General features: G+C 41.6%; 1 protein-coding gene across 1 annotated transcript; it reads left to right on the plus strand.

The window, feature by feature from the left end:
• Positions 1–931: 931 nt before the first annotated feature.
• On the plus strand, positions 932–12,081 carry card14 (caspase recruitment domain family, member 14; the record flags this gene model as incomplete). Its single annotated transcript, XM_079277990.1, has 19 exons — positions 932–1,145; positions 1,454–1,591; positions 1,680–2,005; positions 2,469–2,624; positions 2,771–2,890; positions 3,278–3,403; positions 5,043–5,198; positions 5,281–5,409; positions 6,181–6,275; positions 6,869–6,924; positions 7,668–7,948; positions 8,033–8,159; positions 8,930–9,170; positions 9,326–9,389; positions 9,480–9,600; positions 9,744–9,908; positions 10,477–10,595; positions 10,924–11,039; positions 11,697–12,081. The coding sequence occupies 19 exons, from the start codon at positions 932–934 to the stop codon at positions 11,902–11,904; spliced, it is 2,958 nt and encodes a 985-aa protein (XP_079134116.1). The 3' UTR covers positions 11,905–12,081.
• Positions 12,082–22,089: the final 10,008 nt, after the last annotated feature.

Here is a 22,089-nt window from a genome sequence, read left to right on the forward strand (position 1 = left end):
AATGTATTATTTAATTTAATTTCTATAGTTAAAACATATTTTTTTAAGCAATTTCTTTAAATTTCCATATTCCCTGTATCTATTCGATTACCTACATCCTCCAACACACATCCTGTGTACCAGTAACGTTATATAATTTACAGTATGTTGCCTTAATAGCTTCCATTTGTTTGCATATACCCTTTACTGTACAGTAAACAGTTAGCTGTAAATTAGCTAACAGTATGAGAAAGCCTTTGAACTTGTGCTGAGATCCCTGCCAGCTACGCCCTCCAACCTTATTTCCTTGTTTAACGGAGGACTTTGCACTTCATAGCTCAGTGTTCGTGTCAGCAGTGAGGTATGTGTGTTTACTTTACTGTGATTAGCAATTATTAAGGCAACCTCCCATGTCATCTCATGTTTCTGGGTTGGCCAGCGGCTTTGTTCATTTAGACCATAGAATGTTGACTCCATTCAACAAACAAATCTGGCTTTGCTCATTGATAAAATGAGGCAGAGGTTTATTGTGTTATTTGTTCGAAGCAAACAAACCTGAGGAAGCCACCAAGAGTGTGAATGGAATAGACATATGTGTGGCTCACTTGACTCATGTTTTTTTAGTGTTTGTGTCTGAAATGTGAATGTGTGTGAGAGCTTTCAGCTCTGTGTGTTCCAACACTCATCGAATCAGTCCCTTGTTGCACCGCATCACAGAAGTCTTGTCTTACAGGTTTTCCTACACACCCACACATAAACACACACACATGTTTTGACATAACAAATGGGCGTGGAAAGCCTGGCTCTTATGCGCTTCCAGTCGGACTGCTGTTCTGTGTGCTTCCAGGGATGAGTCAGTGAGAAGTTTTCTTCGCGGCAAAGGGTGCGTGCCTGCTCCGTTTGGTCTAGCCGTACACCCATCTCTCTTTTAAACCCACGTTACACACTCAGGATGGCAGGGGAGTGTGTTCCTGAGAGTCCAGATCTTGGAGAGATGGGAGAGGAGGAATTGTGGGACCTGATAAACGACAACCGCCACCGGATCTCCTTGGGGGTGCAGCCAGGCATCTTGATCCCGTACCTGAGGCAGGCCAGGGTGCTCACCGAGATGGACGAGGATGAGATCCTCTCCTGCCACAACTTCACCAACCGCAGCATGAGAACCAGTGAGATTTCTGACTTGACTTGTTGCTTTTTGGATTTCCATGGTGTTGTGGAGGATATAGTCTGCCTCCTCTTTTATTGCACCGGATTTATTTACACTGACTGTTGAGTGTATTGCCAAGAGACGGAGGAAATTCCAGCCACACTGCAGTCCTAAAAACTAATAGTTATTAGAAAACAAACATGTTATGCTACCTAAAAGAGTTTGAGAGTGTATTGGCCTGCTATATATATACATATGCATTTTGGATGATTCAACGGTTAGGGTTGAAGTATATGACAACATTACATTATCATCTTCCATTTACAGGCCATATGCTGGATCTGCTGAGGACCCAGGGGAGGAATGGTGCTGTGGCCTTGGTGGAGAGCCTGATGATCCACTACTCCCACTTGTACACCCAAGTCACAGGACGCAAACCCAGCACTGAACCTTCTAGATTTAGTGGTCAGTGGCTTTAATAAGGTATTTTAAGTGAATAATTGTGTGTTTGTGTAACTCGCTTCACGTCTTATTTGCATTGCTCTCCTCGCAGGCCTGATAAAGTACTCAGAGCTGACAGAGTATCTGGTCAGAGCAGTAACAGGGATGCAGAAAGAGCTCCAGGAGGCGCGTTGTGAAGCTAGCAGAAAGAGCGCAAGCTGTGCCTCGCTGGAGTTGGAGATTAGGCAGATAATGGAGCTGGCGGAGAAGTCCAGATGTCTTCAGTCTGAAAATGAACACATGCGTAGACACTTGTGTTCTTTGCAACGTGACGTCACCAAGCTGAAGGATGAGAAGTGTGACTTGTACATGCGCTACACAGCAGCCATCGAGGAGAAATCAGCTGTGAACATACGTCTCCATGACCTCAACCTGCAGGTCAGTGACCCTTGTCACTCAAAAACTCAGAAATACATGGAATGAGTGTCACTTTCCTGAAACACAAAGCTGTGATCTCAAGGCTTAAAGAACTGAAATGTGAACATCATAGCTTGATGTAAATTGAGGTTTAAATTATCGAAACTAAAAGTTATTTATCAAGCAGAGAAAAGTTATATATAACTTCTCAAATGTGTGCATTTGTTGCTGTGTGTGTATATATATATATATATATATATATATAATTGTCTTCATTTAAATATCTTTGGGGATGGTGGGACTGTTCGTGAGACAATAGACAACATTTTTGTCCAATATCTTGGGGTTTGGTCACAATTATTTGAACATTTTATAGACAAAACTGTATTTGTCAACTGATAAATTCAGAAAAACAAGAGGATTGTTGTATAGAAATAATCATAGTTGCAGCCCCATCGACATTCTTGTTCTTGTGTGGTGGCAGATGTACCAGCTGCAGACTGAGCTGCAGAAGGCACAAACGGAGAATGAGTTCCAGAAGCGACGCTCGCTCAGGTGTGCCCCTGCTGAGACTCCACAGCTGCAAGAAGAAGTCAGAAGTCTGCGCTGCCAGCTGGTGAAGGCGGAAAAACTGGACCCAGTGAGAATATTCCCTTAATCATTCTCTGGTATTCGCTGATAGTAACAGCTTTAACACATAACCACACATAAATAGTGAAAGAGTCAACAGCCAGTTGTGTCTTCCTGTTTGTATCTAATCTGCTGTCGCTGTTGTGTCTCTGCCAGGCTCGTCAGGACATCCTGGCCCAGGACCTGGCTGAGGCCATAGACAGCCAGGTGGAGCTTGCAGAGCAGCTCAGGTGTTACAGAGAGGAGAATGAACAGCTGCTGAGAGAGAAACAAGTGGTGTGTGTGTGTGTGTGTGTGCGTGTGGGCGGGGGGGGGGGGGGGTTCCTGTGTCATCATGGATCAGGAAATGTCACACTTATTCAGGAAACTTCTACTGGAATATGAAAAGTGACATTTTGTTTATCCCACTGCTACAAATGACGCACAAACGCCTTTAGACAGAGGACAACCTCAAATTAAATAAGAATCTGAGTACGTCTCATACTTATGAAGGAAAAAAAATAGGAAATAAACATTTATACACTCAATGAGAAATTGATAAATGATAATACTAGGAGGCACCATTATCTATTTCAGACAACACAGATGTTTCTGTGTACATCTATTATATATCCATAAATCATTTGAGGCTACATTTGTCTAACGTGTGTATTTTGCATTCAGCTCTTGGATCAAAAGGAGTGTCTGAGCCTCCAGGTGCAGCAGCTGACCCTGGACTGTAACATGCACCAGCAGAAGAGCACTGTGATCCAGAACCAGATGAAAGAGCTGCAGGCAGAGAGAGACCAAGTAAGGAACAGTCTTGCCACTCAAACCTTTCTGTCTGCCGTAAAACATTATTTCAGTTTACCAGGCAGTATTTCTGTTTTAGATTCTATTTGTATGGCTTGTTTTGTAACTGAGCATCCATCACATCATGCTTTTTGTGTTTTCTGTTGAAATGTCAAGGAGTCAGGTGTCAGCATTGTTGTTGTGGAGAGCGTCAAAATTCAACCAGTTCTCTTGGCTCTTACTGTCTGTAACTCCCTGTGTGTAGGTGTGTAGTTATTTATATCTCTTATGGCACATTGATTAAGCTCTCCTTTACTCAAATTAGTATTCTTCCTGTCATCACACAGTATTAAAGTAAATGTAAACAACATTTACACTGACATAAACATAGTGGTTTGCTACATTTCACCTGTCGATGATACCACGAAGCAATGATTCATCTTAAAGCAGGTTTCGTACTTGTCTCTTCTAAACATTGTTGAGGATTTTCCTCTGAGAGGAATGAAATCCACAATCCACCCACACCCTGACAACTGTCAGGTGGTCACTCAGCTGCCAGCTGCTCCACTGGAGCTGTGCAGTAACCAACAACAACATGTCTGCATCAATCTGTAAATGTATTGAGAACTAGACACATTTGTGTATCACTTTCTTTGTACCAAATGATTACCTTCAGGTTCTGTCACATTAAAGCATCAGTTTGTAGGAGTTAGGGGGCTCCATTAGCAGAAATGGAATATAATAATTGTATTAGTGTATAATCACCTGAGTCTTTGTGTTTTCCTTACCTTAGAATGAGCTGTTTATATCTAAATATGGAGCTTGTCCTCTTCACAGTGTCTGCCATGTTACACCACCATGTTTCTACATCAGCCCAGAACAGACAAAACAACACTGGCTCTAGTGATGGCATTTCACGTTTTTTTACAACACCTCAAGGCCACCGTAGTTCTTTGATACGCTTGGGAAGGGAGGGTTGAGCGGAGGAGGGTTCGGTTGGTTGCAATCTGCAACCTTACCACTAGATATACACTGCTCCTTTAACATTGTATTTTAGATATTCTTTTCTGGATTTCTATTTTCTGGATTACTGTGATTGCCTTTTGATGTGGTTTTCTTTTTCCCTGCTGTTTGCTGGCCAGCAGGTGATCCGAGTTGATTACTGCCTCTATAAGAAATGCCAGTTTTTCTCTTACACACAAACTTTGTATTTTGAGCGTACCAGTATGCAGACCTCCTTTGTGCCCTGCAGTCAAGTACTTTTTGTCTTGCACCTGAGTATTTTAGCTCACACTTGATCCCTTGTCAGTAACCAACAACACAAGACAGTGAGACATGGTTGCTGCTTCATGGTTTCTATCATGTATTGTTCCTGAGTTTTTGTCTTCACAAGAATGTATGAAAAGATAGAAACCCAGCCACAGACGCCACGTCGACAACATCCTGCATACCACACGTCTCTGTGGCAGCGAAGCTGGGACACACATTAATTATTCTTCATGAGACATGTGCATATCCACATTCTGAGTTACAGGTGGCGCGTGAGGCTCCATGAGGCTTAAACACGCCTTGTGTTTACAAGGCGTGCCTGTGCACAGTTCTTTTTGTGTAACAAAAGGTTTGTAAACTAATTATGAACGATTCCCAATGCTTCTAGGCGTACCTGTCCAGAGACGAGGCCCAGACCATGATTGCCCGCATCTTGGCTGAGAAGGACACCCTGAGGTGTCAGCTGGTTGAGCTCCAAGAGCAAGTCTTCAGCGTGCAGGCCCAACGCAGCCCCAGAGAACAACAATGGCGGAGTTGTGATGTGGTGAGTCAGACAAGACATATCCGCATACACATCAACACAACACGTACAGAAATAATCATGTTATTTTGTGTTTTTGTCAAAGGAGACGGAGGAGGACTGGGAGAGCCCGAGATCCAGCTTTGAAGAATCCCCAATATCCCCACCCAGAATCCCCAATAGAAAAAGACTTTGCCGCATGGATGCAATCAATCCATGTGCCTTCAATTCAGAGGTGTGTGTGTGTGTGTGTGTGTGTGTGTGTGTGTGTGTGTGTGTGTGTGTGTGTGTGTGTGTGTGTGTGTGTGTGTGTGTGTGTGTGTGTGTGTGTGTGTGTGTGTAATTGAGATTATCCACAATTATTTTATTAGGACTGGGTATTGAACAATTATTTTTGATCAATGATCGAGTGTCACGTATTTTGCTTTTGTTTAATTTACTATTTAGTTCAAGTTCTTGTACAGGTGCATTTGTTAAAGAATAAGGGTGGTAATAGTGCATACTTTTCTAATTGTTCACAGCCTAAGTCTGATAATCTTAGAGCTCCATCTTTTCCACACGGTTGCACTGTGTGACATGGTCCTCCATTATGATGATCTGTATGATGATGGTGAACTGTAATTTATGATGAATAATAATCGTTCCCCAACAAGTACACTATTTACACCTGTTTGACGGACAGTCGCTATAATGCCTAGCTGTTTTAGATTTGTTGAGAATAAGAAGAATATGGAATAAAGTCTGCCTAATCCTTTAAAGCAATATTAATTGGTAATATATTAACAATTTGGACATATTTTTCAAAATGAAAAAAAAGTTTGTATTTCTCAAAGTAAGGCATTGAACAAATATTTTGGGATATATATTGTTGGCGCCTGTATTGACATTTTTTACTAATTTTTATTGATTTCAAAATAATCTTGATTATTACACATTTTTATATATTTAAGAATTCATATTTCTGTGTACATATGTCATGTGTATCAATTTGTGTGTATGTGTACAGTGCGAAGATGCAAATAGTGTCCGATCCCGAAACGTGGAGCCCCCCAGTCGAGAGTCTCTCCTCCGAAGGGAGGAAGCTCTGTATGCAGACAGCAGGTGTGTGTTTCCAGGTTCATCCACATGTTACTGTGAGTTTGTGTTCATGCTTTTTACATCATTAGTTCCAACTGTCGAGGCTGTTGGCAGGACACCTACCAGGAAGGATAACTTTAAGGTGTTATTGAGCGCTGCATTCCTTTCTGTTAACGTCAAGGCATCCAGCTTGGGGTGGATTATCAATTAACAGGAATATGAGGGGTTTAACTAGGAAAAAACAAAAGCAGGCAGAGGGTGTTGGGTGCACAGTAAGAACACACTGTGAATAGAGTTCGTCGTTTTTTGTACAGACTCACATTCCTCAATTATTGTATTTCTGCTCAAGAACTTTATTATTTCCGTGTTCAAAGTGCTGCCAGAAAATGTAGCTTTTCCTTTATAATTATTCCTAATTATTCCTGCCAACCAATGTCTCTGGGTCGAAGCATGGCAGATGAGTATCTCACATTAGTATTAAAGTAAGCTCTGTATGCAGTACATATGTCAACATTGTCAGCATTAGTGTACATGTTTGTATGTGAAAGACAGTAACAGACTGAGAGAAATCTGATAGTGGAGTTCATGTATCTTTTGTCTTTTTTGTTCTCTTGCAGCTTGGAAGCAGTGGAGACTGAATCTCTATTGGACGACTTTGTGCTTATCCCCAGTGGTGTGTATAGAAAAGATACAGAGTATTTTTGGGTGGACGGGTTGGTGGTTTGCTGTAGTTTGGCTGGACTTTCACTTACTATTGTTCAATGTTGAACCTTTGCCAGGGCTGTAAGGTGACACATTAACTCTCACACACACACACAGCCCTGATGCCAAATCATTAAACTGCCTCTCTTTTGTTTAGCGGAGAGTGACGACAAGCACAAGCCCAGGCTTTCCCCTTCTAATGACTCCAGCATGGATGGGTGAGACAATCCACAACACTATAAATATGACCTATGACATTATGGCATTTTTGTGTAGAGTGTAAAGATATAGGAGATGAATAAATGATTAATCAGCACTGGTTTATTAAACACAACATGCCCGTTTACAAACTTAGATTGAATCATCTATTGTGGGATGCAGTCACTGACAAGATGCAATGACATCTCATTAAAAAAATGTGAGTTTTGAAAAGATATGATTTAGATAATAAAGTTACGCTGCTCTGCATAATTGCTCAAAGTGCAACACTTATTATAGACACACTTCTCATTTCTGCTGCGGTGGGATCTCAAAAAACTCTGTAATGTATCAATCAAATAATGTATGAACAGAGAAAAGTTAGATGACTCTCACCCCTTGTACCTTGCCACATGTATAATTACAAACAGATGCAAATAAAATGGCTAATTCCACTCATCTGCAAAACATTGTTTTCATTGTAATATCATGAGGGGAATATCTTTTGTGAATCAGACCTTGAATCCTTTGAATCAAAATGTTTGATCCTTTTCTCATCTCTTCATTTCTCTCTCACCAGCCTGTCAAGAACCTCAGTCCCTCCATTCCTGATGCGTTGTCGTCAGAAAGCAATTCGTGTCAACGGCCGTGTCCTCAGCATTTCCCTCCAGGGGGAAGCACTGCTCGGACAGCTGGCAGTGGTGGGAGGCAATAAGACCGGAGTGTTTGTGCACCAGGTGACAGAAGGCACAGCTGCCCATACTGTTGGCATCAGCCCTGGGGCACAGATAGTGGAGGTGGGTTGAAGTGTGTTTCTGAACACTAATTCTCATCATTCTGCCTACTGTGAAGGCGTTTCTCATAATATTGCTGGTCTGCAGGTGAAGTACGAGCAGAACCAGAAGGCTCTGAGAATGGTGCTGGAAGATTCCACTTTAGAGGAAGCTATGTGGGCTCTTGGCCAGGTCACAGGCCTCTGTCACCTCTCCCTCCGGCCTAGGCAAGATGGTATGTCCCACAGCATGTACATAAAACCCTGTTAGCCCCTTGTAAACACGATTGTATGTATCATCATGAATGATTTCTAGACATTTTGTTGATTTTGTTGCATCCGACCCCGTCATAAATATCCGTTCTTGAAGCCCAAATAGTACCTTTTTATCATAAAATAATTCATATCAGACTACATTTCCCATGACTTCACATGACCCAAGACTTTCTTCAGATAAATTCATGTTATCCTCAATGAGCAAAATTGGCATTTTGCTTTGTGACAATTAGTGTTCATGCTGTGATTCCAGGATCATGAAATTACATAATAATGGAAAAGAAAAACAGCAACAAAAGAATGCATTTCTTCACTTTTCATTTTCAATAAAAAAAGTTTTTGCACACAAACATATGTAAACACACACACACATGCGAGAGCACAGTGATAAGGCAGGACTGTTTGATAACAAATCACAGTGACTGTATATTGGGATCAGCTGGCAATACAAGTTTATGGCTTCAGCTGTTATGAGGCCTTCAGGAAGTAGATTGTTTCTCTTGAGATTAAAGGGATGGCCAGCTGCCACATGAGGAAACTAATACATGAACATAAGATGGTCAACTCTTCCTTTAACTCTTTGGCTGGTAGTTACAGCATGTTCAATTATTAAACCTGAATTGGACAGTGGAGCTAATATCACTACACGCAAAGTCACAGTGTACAATTGAAGACTTTATAGATTACATAATACGTAAATAATGTATACAATATCCTTCTTCCTGTTTAGACTATGAGGCGCTGCTGCAGCAGCTGCAGAGCAGTGCGACATCATCCGGAGACTCCTTCTACGTACGTGTTAACTTGTCTCTCCCTGCTGGCCCTAACTGGACCCTGGCTGTGTCCTGCAACGACATTCTTCATGTAACCAACACGCGCCCTGCTGGCGCTGAGGACTCATGGCACGCCAGCCAAGTTCACCCCTGTCAGCTGCTGGACCTCCAGAGTGGAAGCGTACCCAACTATTACAGGTTGGTACGCTGATATGGAATATAGGAATGAGAGGTGCGGTATCAGATCAGTTTTTTGTCAGCCACCATACAGGAGGTAGAGAGTCAGAATCCCCAGAATACTTACCGCTCACAGTGCTTTCAATGTTAATTTGAATGATTTTCTGATGGCACAGGGCACAGCGACTTCTGATTAGAGCAATTGAAGACATGAGCTTTCAGACAAAGAAGTCTCAAAAGGTAAGAATTATCTCAAATACTGTCACCCAGCGTTCCTATCCAAAATTTCACAGTGTACTTACTTTTGGGAATATTCCTCTCACTCACCAGGCTGGGCGTTTGGTGGCCCGGAAGAAGCAGAAGGCAGTGAGGATTGTCGGCACAGGGCGCCAGGGCAGGAACCCACTTTGGGTCAGTGTGGAGGAGGAAAATACCAAGAGCGCAGAATCAGGTACAATAGCCTTCAGCAGCAGCAAAGACACAAAAGTACAATATCTTGCTTTATTGCTTCTTGAATCTGCGGTTTGCTGAACATTTCTGGATGTTTTTGAATGAAAACATTTAACCTTTTTCTTTATATTCTTTCGTATATAGGGGATACATCTGCACCCAGAAGTTGTCTAACCCTCATGCCCTACAGCCCGGTCACACCGCACTTCCCACCCGTCTGCAGGCCTGTCCTGCTGCTGCCCACCATCCTGGGACACATCCTGAACAAGAAGATGGCAGACTGGCAGGGCTTCCAGCTCTGTGAGCCTGGTGAGAAATACAGTGTTGTCGTATGCATTGCATTTATATTTCATTATCTGTTTCCGCTGGAGCATTTGTCATTGAAGATTTTAGATACAGAGGAGGGAAGCACTTTTCCTGTGCTGACAGATAGGTCTGTTTGACTTGACAGATCACATGTTTGTCTGTTGCTGCAAACCAGGAAGGAAATAAACGTTGTGAATAAATAGTGATAAGAATAACAGAGGCTATGAAGACAGTACATGTTTGCCAGTATTTCCTGCAATGATAAGGTGAAATGAAAATGTAATGATCTTTGTGGGAAGTTTTTAATCATTGCAAGGACTAGTGTATTTAAAGAACAAAAAGACACGGCATGCTGCAGAAAATGATAAAGGTTTCAGATAATGTACAATATGAATTAAAGATAATCTCACTACTAAAGGTAAAGACGCCATGTCTTCATGTAAAGTTTGATCTATAGTGATGAAAATATAAATATTTCTTTCATGATCTTATCAGATGACATATATCATCACTTCATGCCTTACTTTTTTGACTCCCCCTCTCCCTCCCTCCCCACATACCTACTTTATAGAGGTGCTGAGCTCCAGCGAGCATGCAGCCCAGCTGCAGAGGTCTGAGATCCTGGAGGAGTGTGAGCAGGGAAGAAGCTGCTGCTACACCCTGCAGAGTGTCGAGAGAGTCATGGAGAAGGTCAGAACATTGAAAACACAGAAGTGATCTTATATTTGGATAGTTTCATTCGAGGTTGGGACCTCAAAAAGTGAAGAATGGGGTTGACGGGGAGTTTAGTTTCAAGCCATTTTAAGCAAACAAAAAATGTTTTTGCAACACTAGTGGTGGGGCTCAAGGGATGTAAGTGTTGAATGCTTGTTTGTTTCACCAATTTAGTCCAGACTGTAATCCATGACTTTCATAAATCTGCAGCAACAAGCTCATAAGGCACGGCCCTCTTCTGCAGTACAGCATGTTGTTTATTTAGTAAATTCATATTGCATGTATTCGTCTCCTCACCCTACAGGGGATTCACTGTGTGCTGCCATTGGGGCTGGACTGTGTGCGTCGGCTGCACCGGGCCAAGATCTTCCCTATCATCATCTTCATTGGCCAGTCTGCACGTAGTGCACGGAAACTGAGGTAAACCATCCTTCTTCTTCTTCTTCTTCTTCTTCTTCTTCTTCTTCTTCTTCTTCTTCTTCTTCTTCTTCTTCTTCTTCTTCTTCTTTTTACAAATGCTGACAGGGCTCACCTTGTTGCTCATGACTCTTATATCACATTCAGATGATCACTATAAGCACGTAAATGTTGACTTGGGTGAAATTTGATGAACTCACTTACATCTGCCATAGCCTTGGAATGCACTGTGAGATATCATCAGGGTCTTCCAGTAGTGACATTGTCATTTACTTCCATCCTACGTTTCCTTGATGATATTTAACTTCCTGAACATACAAGCTTAAACGTCTTGTGACCAGCCTTCAGTCTTTCCACTGAAGCAAACAAAATAGTTACAAATAGTTGTGTGTCCTCCTGTGGCTACAATGTGTTCTGTCTCTGGAATAACTGATATGTCTACCTCTTCAAACCCCGTAGTTGACAACTCAAACTATGTGCACAGCTCATGTTCTCAAGGACTGACATCATAACCTGCTGTTCAATGCTGACGTTTTAGAGAACGGAATAGCTTAACTCAATTGTAGCTTGAAAGTAATATATTGTCACATTGTAAAAATAGATGAGAAATTATCTTTATCTCATCTTTATGTATTTCGTTCATTCCTCCTACATTCCCAGGTCAAAGCTGCAGCGCCACAGCCAGTCGGAGGAGCAGCTGTTGGCGTGCTCGAGGAGCGAGGAGCCGCTGCTGGACAAGCTGCCCTGTCTGTATCACAACGTGGCTCAGGACTCCTGGTGTGACCAGACCTCCCTGCTGACCAACCTGCGCACCGTCATCTGGCGGGAGCAGAAGAAGATTGTCTGGGTGGAGCCTGACCTGTGGTAAAGCAGAGGATAGAGCAGAGAGGAAACGCATCAAATATTAAAATAATAGGAACTGCTAAAAGGGCTTTTTTATAACATGATTTTGATTCATATTTTTGCAAACATAAGTATGTATATATGATACCTATAAGTAACTGGGTGATAGGCTCTTAGAAAGTACTGTATATTGTGATTTTAAAGTGTATGAAGATGTGGCATTATTGACTGTAACCTGATCATGAAAACATGTTCTTCTCTGTGTTGCCTCCCTTTTTGAGGCATTTGTTTAAAGCAAACACTGGTGTGAGGTGTGCCCTAGAAACACAAGCATTTATACTGCAATGACTTGTCTGTACATCTACAATTTGTTGTAGATTATTTCCCACTATGAGGGATTTTCTTTTAAAGCTCTGGATTTGTCATCTCTTGTGCTTGATCAGAATGCTTTTATGTTATTATATTTAGTATGAGACAGGATTCATTCTTATGAGGAGGAAAATAAGTTGTATTGTAACACACTGGTCAACAAATCAGTCTCCATATCTGTTCTTGCACAATAGTTTGCACCATCACAGAGTTTAACTCATCTGCAGGGCTTTTGATTATGGTCAGTTGAGAGTCTAGAGGTCTGTATTGCGTGTGTCGGGTTCATGACAGAGATGTTACTGCAGTTATTCTTTGTCCTCGTTTTGTTCTTCAAGGTGCTGCCAAAGTCAGCTTTTCAAAAACTGTTAATGACATCTGTCTGAATTTCTATGGACGTTTTGTTGGCAGATTATGTAACGGTTCGTTTTCTTTATTTTTTGTTTGTTTGTTTCTAATATGTCTCATTGTACACAATAAATATTTTTTAGGAATGTATTTAAGTCTTTTGAGTTAATAATGAAAACAATACTCTCTACAATGAGTTTAGTTCGTATTTAATTGAGTCACTTGCCTCATATACATTATCGCACTGGTGGGCCGTCAGGGCCTGCAAGGCCTTCTCTGCTGGCCTAAACAGAATCACAAAGCTATATCTATTTTATAATTTAATAATTTTTGTTAAATACACTACATGTATTATAATTTATAAAAATATTTTTCCCATTATCTTATTTTCTCATTGCACATCAACTGTCTTCCTCAGTTGCTCTGCTTCCAGTGCAGCTTGTTTTAAGTAGAGCCTCTGTGTCTCTAGGTAAGCTACCTGTGAACCTGTGAACCTGTGATGCAGCTCAGCCAATCAAATATGGGCATTCTGACTGAGTGCGATGCACCATGACACAGGAGACTGAGCCGAAGAAAGACATTGCAGAGCAGTACTTTCAATGTTTAAGTTGTAAAAGTAAAATTCTATGATAATGTCTTTGGGTCACGGCTTGTCGTTAAGGAATGACAGTGGATCGCACAACCAGACCAGCTGAGAAAATTATATTTTCCTGAATTTAGGCTTTTGCATTTACTAAATGCTCTACCTAAAGGCCCAAGTATAAAATGCATGGCCTGCCACTGCATTATCGTAATTGATCAAACTCACTGGAAGTTAATAAGTTAATTCAACTTTTTTTTCAAGTTCAATTTACTTAAAGTTGATTTTGCGTTTCCTCATCCTTTTGACATACTTTTAAAATATTTTTTCACACATACGTACGTTCTCTTAAACCAGATGATCTTTTACAATGTCTGCTTTCACAAACTAGAGCATGAAGTCTAAAGCAGTGGAAGTTGGAAAGGTTCAGTTTGACAAATCCAAAAGTATAAAGCTTTCAGGACACTCCATGTACAAAAGCAAGGCAAGGCAAGTTTATTTGTATAGCACATTTCAACAACAAGGTAATTCAAAGTGCTTCACATAAAACCATTAAAAGCATCAAAACACAAGGCAAAAGAAAAGGAGATTTCAAAAACAATTAAAAAACAGTGTAAGAAATAAAATGCAGTAGTAAAATGCAGGAAATTGATTAATATATTAATTGAACGTGGTTCAATTAAAGGCAGCAGCAAACAGAAAGGTCTTCAAGCTTGATTTAAATGAGCTGAGGGTCTCAGCAGACCTGCAGCTTTCTGGGACTTTGTTCCAGATATGTGGAGCAGAAAAACTGAACGCTGCTTCTCCATGTTTAGTTCTGACTCTGGGAACAGAAAGTAGACCGGTCCCAGACGAGCTGAGGGGTCGGGATGGTTCATAAGGTAGTAGCAGATCGGAGATGTAAAGGGAGAATTTCTGTAATGCCAGGTGCATCACCAAAAGAGTTGATTAATTCATCATCAATATTAGTACAGGGGAGAATAAGGAAAATACACATGAATGCATATATGTGAATTTGAAAAACAACGTACATGTTTTTGCTTGTAACCTTAAAGAGGCATATTAAGCAGGCCTTTAGAAAGACACAACTTTGTATGAATTATGTAGACTATATTCCAACAGTGTTGAGGAGTTAAGTTACAAAACAAGATTTTTAACAAGACATGAGAAAACTTGTGCCATGTTCATTTGTTTGTGTTGAACGATGTGAAGCCTGTCATTGCGGGCCTAATCCATGGATGTAGGCATTTGTGTCTCCTCAACACCAATGTTTTTTTCGGATGGCGAAGGCTTGACCTGCCTTCCTCTGCCTCTGATTGCCTCACCCTGATATTCTGAACCTATCTCATTACCTAGTCAACCCAAACAACGAAGGCTACGAGTAGCCAATCAGAGGCAGTGTAAGGTGGCTTATGACTTTGCCATCCTAGGGGGAAAAATGCTTCCAAAACATAGGCCTAAAATAATAATTAAAAATCAATAATCTTACTTATTGATGAAAAACGTGTTTCCAAAACCCAGATTGATAATTATGAATTCCAGTTATTAAACACATACTGGTCATGTAAATGCTTCTTTGGCTGAAAAAGGTCCAATGTTCTTATATTTTACGCAGAAAATGTAATTTTTAATGACGAGAGTCTGCACGTCGGCGCGTGCTTGAAACTCGCGCGATAGCTGTGGAGGCGCCCCTCCTGTCTCACGAGAGTTTAAGGTGACGGGTCCCATTACTGGGTACAAGGCCATTTTCAATATGTCTAAACAGGGGGTTGGTTTGTTCATTGACAACATTATAAAGTGCATACAAACACTGTGACACTTTGGGGGGTTTCACCTGACTGGAGCTGCAGCTGGAGCTTCGTGGCCCAAGAAAGAGCGGTAGAGAAAAAGTACATTAGCTGCTGCTAATTTAACTGGTGTGTTTGTTCTGTTGCATGCGTGCGTGCGTTTTCACTCTTTAGTTTCGCCTACAGCTCTACGGGTGATTGACATTTTATCCTCAGGCCTAGTGTGCAAACATGTCTGCCTTACAACGGGAGGCACGTAATTCCCATCTATGTAGTTCAACTTGTGAGTAACTACAGGCTCACACATTATGTTTGCTGCAGTTGGAAGCTTATAATAGCAATGTTGCATGTCAAATTAACTGAAGCACATCTGAATTATAGCCTACTGTATTTACATGTAGTTCAGTATCAGGACGGTCTGAATGTCGGCTTCTAACAGTTCTTCTTGATATGAAATCCTGTTCATATTTGTTGAATAGCTTTAGACAGAACACTATTTTTACACGATGTAAGATCAGGTCATATTTAACTTTGGTGGAGCCCTACCAGTTGACAGTAAGGCACGAATGAACTAAAAGGTTGCCAGTTTATGAGGCACATAATTGTGTGTTATGTTTATTAACCATTGTGTTCACGATGTGCCAACACCATATTTTACACCATAAAATGATTATTACAAGTTTGCAAATGATGAATACTAACTAGCAGCAAGTCATTACTTCAATCAATAAACCCTGTAAGTATGCCTTATTGTAAAGCGGTACCTCATGGATAGTTGTAGTCTGTTATGGTTCACATTTACCGATTGAGAATTATTTTACAGCTATAAGAGCTACCATGGCCATTATCGGCCACATGGGGGAGGTAGAGAGAAATGAATGAGTGTTGGAGGGAGTGGTTGGGGGAGGAAAACATGGTTCCTACTGGGAGAGGGAAGAGTAGGGGTAGATGAGAGGGGGCACTTTGATTTCTGACCACAAGCCTAAAGCACCACTGTCTTTAATCAGACTGGTGGTGATTATTGACGAGATCCGAAGGATTTCTTTTAAGACTTCCACTGAATCAATTTCCGCTCCTGGAAGATGTTTTTGGTTCCATCAGGGTCCAAAACCCTAAAACCCTCCCTCCTGTTGCTGGGAAACCTCTCCAGTGATTTGTGTGTTGTCAGAGTGCATTATAGACACTGACATGGAGAGGGAGAAACCTTGGCTGAAGAAAGGGGCAAATCACAAGCTGGAGGTTCAAGAATAAAAATTATTACATGCACATCTACTCCGGATCTCTTTTGCTTCCTTGTATACTGTCTCTCTTAAACCCCCCCCCCCCCCCCCACACACACACACACACACACGCATACATACGGCATACTGCACTCTAGGGCTTGATTAACATGCTTTGATTCCCCTGTCTCGCTCTCTCCCTCTCGCTTGCTCGCTCCACTAGCATGTTAACTGGGTTGAGTTTCAGCTTTTGGGATGAAAGGAATGAAGAATGTGTTTGGCAGCAAAACTGTTTGGGAGAATATTTGATGTTTAATTGATAGAGGTTGGATGTCAGAGCAGAAGGCTTGTTATTTGCAATTACCCTAAATTACTGTGTGGGCGTGTGCATATCTGTCAATGTCCATATGTGTGTTTGTGTGTTTTTGATGTACGTGTCTGTGAGCCAGGAGCCGTGTCTTTGTTTACTGTAATTGTGAACGATTTCATACAACGGTCAGAAACGCCTTTCGCTGCCAAATTCCTCCCTCCTTAATTTGAGAGTAACACTGTCACATTAATTAAAAACAATAGATAGACTCTGCTCTATAGTACAGTGCCTTAATTGGGGGAGAGTTTTAAATATACCAAAAAATGGATTTTATAACGTGACACCTCCCTAAAACCTTTTCATCTAAACCAGAACATTTTATCCTTAATGAACCTGCAAGTGAGTGAATGTGCTGCAATTATGCGGACAAAGTGCATGCTAATTAAACACACACACACAAAGTCAACCTACGCAGGTGTGTTCACTTATTAAGCCTAATTATCTGCAGACTCAGCTTGAGAGACATGCCCCTGGCTTTGTTCCTGTCCCTCCCTTTTTCTCAAACATTGTCTGTAAATGTATGTCTTTCTTCGAACAATCTAACCATGCAATTTATAAATGCGAAAATGACAGTTGTGCAAGTCTACGCCCAGGCAATGATGACATAAAATGGTGGTTTATAAGTGTGTGAAATCTCACAGGCAAAACACCTGTCATTGTTATTGGTACATTGAGGTGATGTAATTCCCAGTACAAACATAGCCCCACCGAACATCAACCTGAGCAGAGGTCTAATCAGTCACAATGAAACGCATCAACGCTAGTGTTATAGAAGTCGACATTTCATACCAAATTTATAGAAATCAACATTTTATGGTTGAAAATGGCTGAAAAAGTCATCTACTGTTTGAAATCAGTCCTAATCCTAAAGGGCCAAACCCCGCTCCTCCTTGCCGCTAGGACACTACAGCCGGTAGGGGAGCAGGCGGCCGCTCCGGAGACGGAGGCACCAGGGTTTGCGCTGGCCGAAATCGAGTTGCTACAGCCGCGACAGATTCTTGCCGAAGCTGCCGCCCGCTCTCCTCCCGACAAAGTAGGTGGGGGATGAGCTCAAGGGACCATGGGGTGTAATTGTCGTCTCATTTGTGGTCTGATAAACGGTAAATCCATCAAATTCAGAGCCCCATGCCAAATCGCAATTTTCCAAGCTGTGGTAGCTAGCCGACAACAACTCTGGCTGTCATATTTGTTGGCCCTGGATCCAGGCTTCGGTCATACAGCAGTGGGCGTGGTTTCATTTCATAGTCCCTTGACCAGTTTTCTTTTTGCATTTTTCCAAATTATGCAGTGGGTATACTTAGGCTACATCCATACTACTCCGTCCACACGGCGTTTTAGTATCGTTTTCGAATTAATCTCCGTCCATACTAACACGCCTGCAAACAAATATTATGTGACTCTTCACATACACTGGGCATGCGTGTGGGTGTTGATTTGAACAGGAAGTAGATTGGTTGCTTAGTTTAAAAAAATACGACAGAGCAATAAAGTTGTGTTTGACACTTAAGATCTTCTCTAAAATCTTCCTCTATAAACTCAAACAGACAGTTCGTGGAAAGTTTTATTTTTCAGACTTAGTTACAGCTCTGCAGGTCTTGCTCTATATCTCTCTCTCTCACACATAGCAAATATATTTACTTTAAAATCAACACTTACACGTAACCGTTTACTAGATTATGGGTCCATAAATGTGGTCAACGCACGTCTCTCACTCGTTGTTGTCTGTTCTCACTTGTAGCTCTGCTGGTGGCTTAACTATCTGTCCTACTGAATAGCATTTACTGCTAACCGTGACTTCAGACGTCCGTTCCGTAGGGCTGACAACGGCGCTGGTCACGCTGGTCACTGATCGCTGCATTATCAGCCTCTTCCTCCGTAATAATGCAGACTTTCACTGAACAACAGCTGCTAGTAAAGACAACAAGGTCAGCATCGCCAGACACATCCTCTTGAAAACACCGGTGTGGACGCTCAGTGTAAACGTAGCAAAACATGTGTGTTTTCAAATGGAAACGGAGTAGTGTGGACATGCTCTTAGGCTCAGACCTGGGGGTGAAGCTACAATTTATATCATAGGGTACAAGCTCATATATTGTAATTTTCTGATAAATGGGTCACGTTTTTACGGTTGCCTATTTGCACATCCAGCCTACAAAGAACAAAGTTATGTTTCTGTCCACCTGACAAAAGTCCTGAAAACAGCTGAGTGCAGAAACACTGTTGATGATTGAGGGGTCATCAGCTGAAGACCCAAAACAATGATTTAATGGAGGCAAAACACCAGAAGGTTTGAGTGCGACTGCAGAGTTTGTAGGAATGCTAGGGGTTTTCACTAAGACCACCAATTAACTTGATCAATTGTTGAAAGTATAAATTAGACCGTTTTTTACAGGTTTTGTTGAAGCAACTTCACTCAGAAGGCCATTTATGACCCTGCAGCTGATATTTATGTTCTGATTTAGTGGCAACCAACGCAAATTATATCAAACTCTTTGTTGAATTTTGTGGTTGATGTTGCTTAGGATAATATTTACAATTTGAACACAAATGTGTTTGTATCTCTCTGTCTCTGCCCTTGCAGAGTGCTGACCCTCTGATGACCCAGCCTGTTGCGAACACACCACTATGGAGTGGTCTCACTGACGTCACGATCTCCTTAGTTACCAGGTCGGTCGGCCATGTTGGAGTACATACAGATCCTCCATGGCGGCGAGTAAACAAGGAAGTGCGGCGAAAATACCATACTTTGAATCACTGGATAGTGCATCAAAGGTTCGCTACCTTGCCAAATTGAAGGTTATTGGTAACTTGGATCCTTATACGATGAGTGCAGATCGTTTCAGTGCCGATCCTACTTACCTTCCATCGGTAAACTACGCCAACATCTACACGTATCTCGTGAACACCCCCAGTCCTTACACGAAAGACGAGCTGGAGTGCTACAAAGGGCTCGACGCTTATAATCAGTTTGTCAGTGGATGGGTCCGAGACGTCAAAGCAACGGTCGTCGAGAATTCTCATCTCGTCATTGGAAGGGTAAATATATACAGATCTGGTCCGATATTTAGCAATATTCAATGTTTACTCAGCGCAAACAGACACGTGTGTTTGTTTACATTGTACGTGCATGTCATTGTGTGCGTGTGTGTAGGAATTCACTTTCAACTAACTCCTAACTTCATCCCCCCGCCACACATATATATATATATATACACATATATATATATATACATGATACGACGTTAAACTCATATCAAGCAAAGCTGAGGCTGCATCTCTGTGTTTCGCCTGTTGTACACGCTCGACACGTCTCTGGCACCGACTGCTGTCACGGGCCGATGAAGCTTCGGTAACCTTCTCATGTCCATGTTTAATTTATATTTCCTTTATTAAATACTGTTCACAAACGAATTTGCAAATAAAATCACTGACCACTTATAAAGTGATCCGCACATACTCGAGTGTACCCCAAATTCGATTCCTTTATATCCCGAGAGATGCGCGACAGCCATTTCTGGCGACGTCGCTTGGATAGCTCCTTCGTGTCATTTCCTTGATGTGTAATAACCGCTGGCAAACCAAAGAATGATTTCTTGTCTCTATCAGCTCTGCTGCCACAACCAAAGACAGCACAAAAGTTCACCACCGATAGGTTATGCGACTCAGCCGTGCATGCCAGTGGCTGTGTGTACTCCAACATGTACTCCAACATGGCCGACAGCTAAACTGTGACGTCACACGAGACCACTCCATAGGAGAAGCTGCAAACCCATGTGTGAGTCTGTCCAGGCAGTCATGCGTCTCCCACACACACTCAGACTCAGAGCTCACCTTGAGGGCAGCCCTGCCTCTCTGTGTACCAGCATGGATTAAAGTTCTCATGGGAACTCTGCTATGTCAACACCTTAACAGTTCTTACAGCACGACTGCATAACCCACAGCTATCAACCCTGAGGACAACTCTCCTCACAGTACATACATGCTATAAATGAGATAAATAGCATCTCATTTTGCAACATATGATACAATATGAACAATGAATAATATATGATCAGAAAGTCAAATGTAATATTACTGTGACCAATAACTGACTCAATCCAGTGTAAATCATCACTGGCCTCACGATTCAATTCGATTACAATTCACCTTTTGGCGATTTTAAATGCCCAACTATTCTTGATGCATGTCAATGTATTGAATCCTCAATTTTCGATATTACTGCACATCAATTTAAACAAACAGTTATAATAGAAAAAGCTACATTTAAAATACTAGTATTGTGACTCACCTCAGTACATTACAAAATCAAAACATAAATCCTTCTGCAGTGCATTACATGTATTCTACAGAGATAAGGTTTTCACAATAACTGACACTATAGTTAGTGTATTAGGAAACCAGTCACATGTATGTAAAACATGAATACGATTAATGTAGTATGGTGGCGTCTAAGGTCAAAAGCATAAACATGCTGCATACTTCAGGTAATTTTGTGTATAACGTGATTATTGTATCATTTATGTAAATACAGCCAGTGTTTCAGGTTGAATGTACTCCCATGGTAGCATTCAAAATCTGGCAAGTGCACAAATCCTCAACTAGAAATATGCAGAATATGTTTTATAAACTTAAGCAGAAACACAGAGCCAATACACGTTGTTTCAGCTTACTGGTATAAAAAGACGAAGCTGGTAATGCACCTATTTAAATAATATACCATTAAAAAACCAGGCATATATATTAGAGTACATTAAAAGTGAAAGCTGCAACTTTCAGCAGGTCACCATCTGTGGTGAGAAGTTGGCAGCAAAGACGGCAGGCTTGTGTTGCACCTGCGGTTAATACTTTGTTGGGATCTTCACCTCGGATATGCCATTACAAGCCCATCAGCTTTTCTTAGTTACAAACCAAAGTAGTAATTGTGTTGTGTTTGGAAGGAACACAACTCTCGTTAATCCCATTGGGGTTTTAGAATGAAAGGTCAATATAATATAAAAGAGAAAATGACAGAATGAGAACAGGCAGATACAGGATGTACATTTTACAACAGAAGCATTAGAACTGCTTCCACCAAAGCTCGTTGACTTATCAAAAATGTTCACACAAACGCACAGTCACATACTGTCAGTCCCGCTCTCCCCTCCTCCCCCCTCCATCACCCGCTCTTTTCTCCCCCTCTATTCTCTGGCTGACAGTGAGGGGTGAGGCTGGCTGGAAGGCAGTGAGTGGAGCCATTGTGCCCAGAGGTCAGACAGAGTCAGAGATACACAATGCCAGAGTCAGAGTCACTGTGGTGATGATGGCCCGACCACTTGGCAGCACTGTCCTACTCAGCCAGACAAACCACAGTTGGGAGAAGAAAGCAAACCAAAACAGAAGTTGTGCAGGAATACAATTTCAGTGTAAGTCTCTTCTAAATAAAGGTACAATGAGACAGGAGGTGCCGAAAGGTTTAGAATAATGTATGTAGCACTGGAATATCATAACAGAGGGACAGTTGAGAAGAATGCATCCGCTGGTCATGCAATACGTGCAAAAT

This window comes from Melanostigma gelatinosum (genome assembly GCF_949748355.1).
Source record: "Melanostigma gelatinosum genome assembly, chromosome: 11".
In the NCBI taxonomy this organism is placed as follows: Eukaryota; Metazoa; Chordata; class Actinopteri; order Perciformes; family Zoarcidae; genus Melanostigma; species Melanostigma gelatinosum.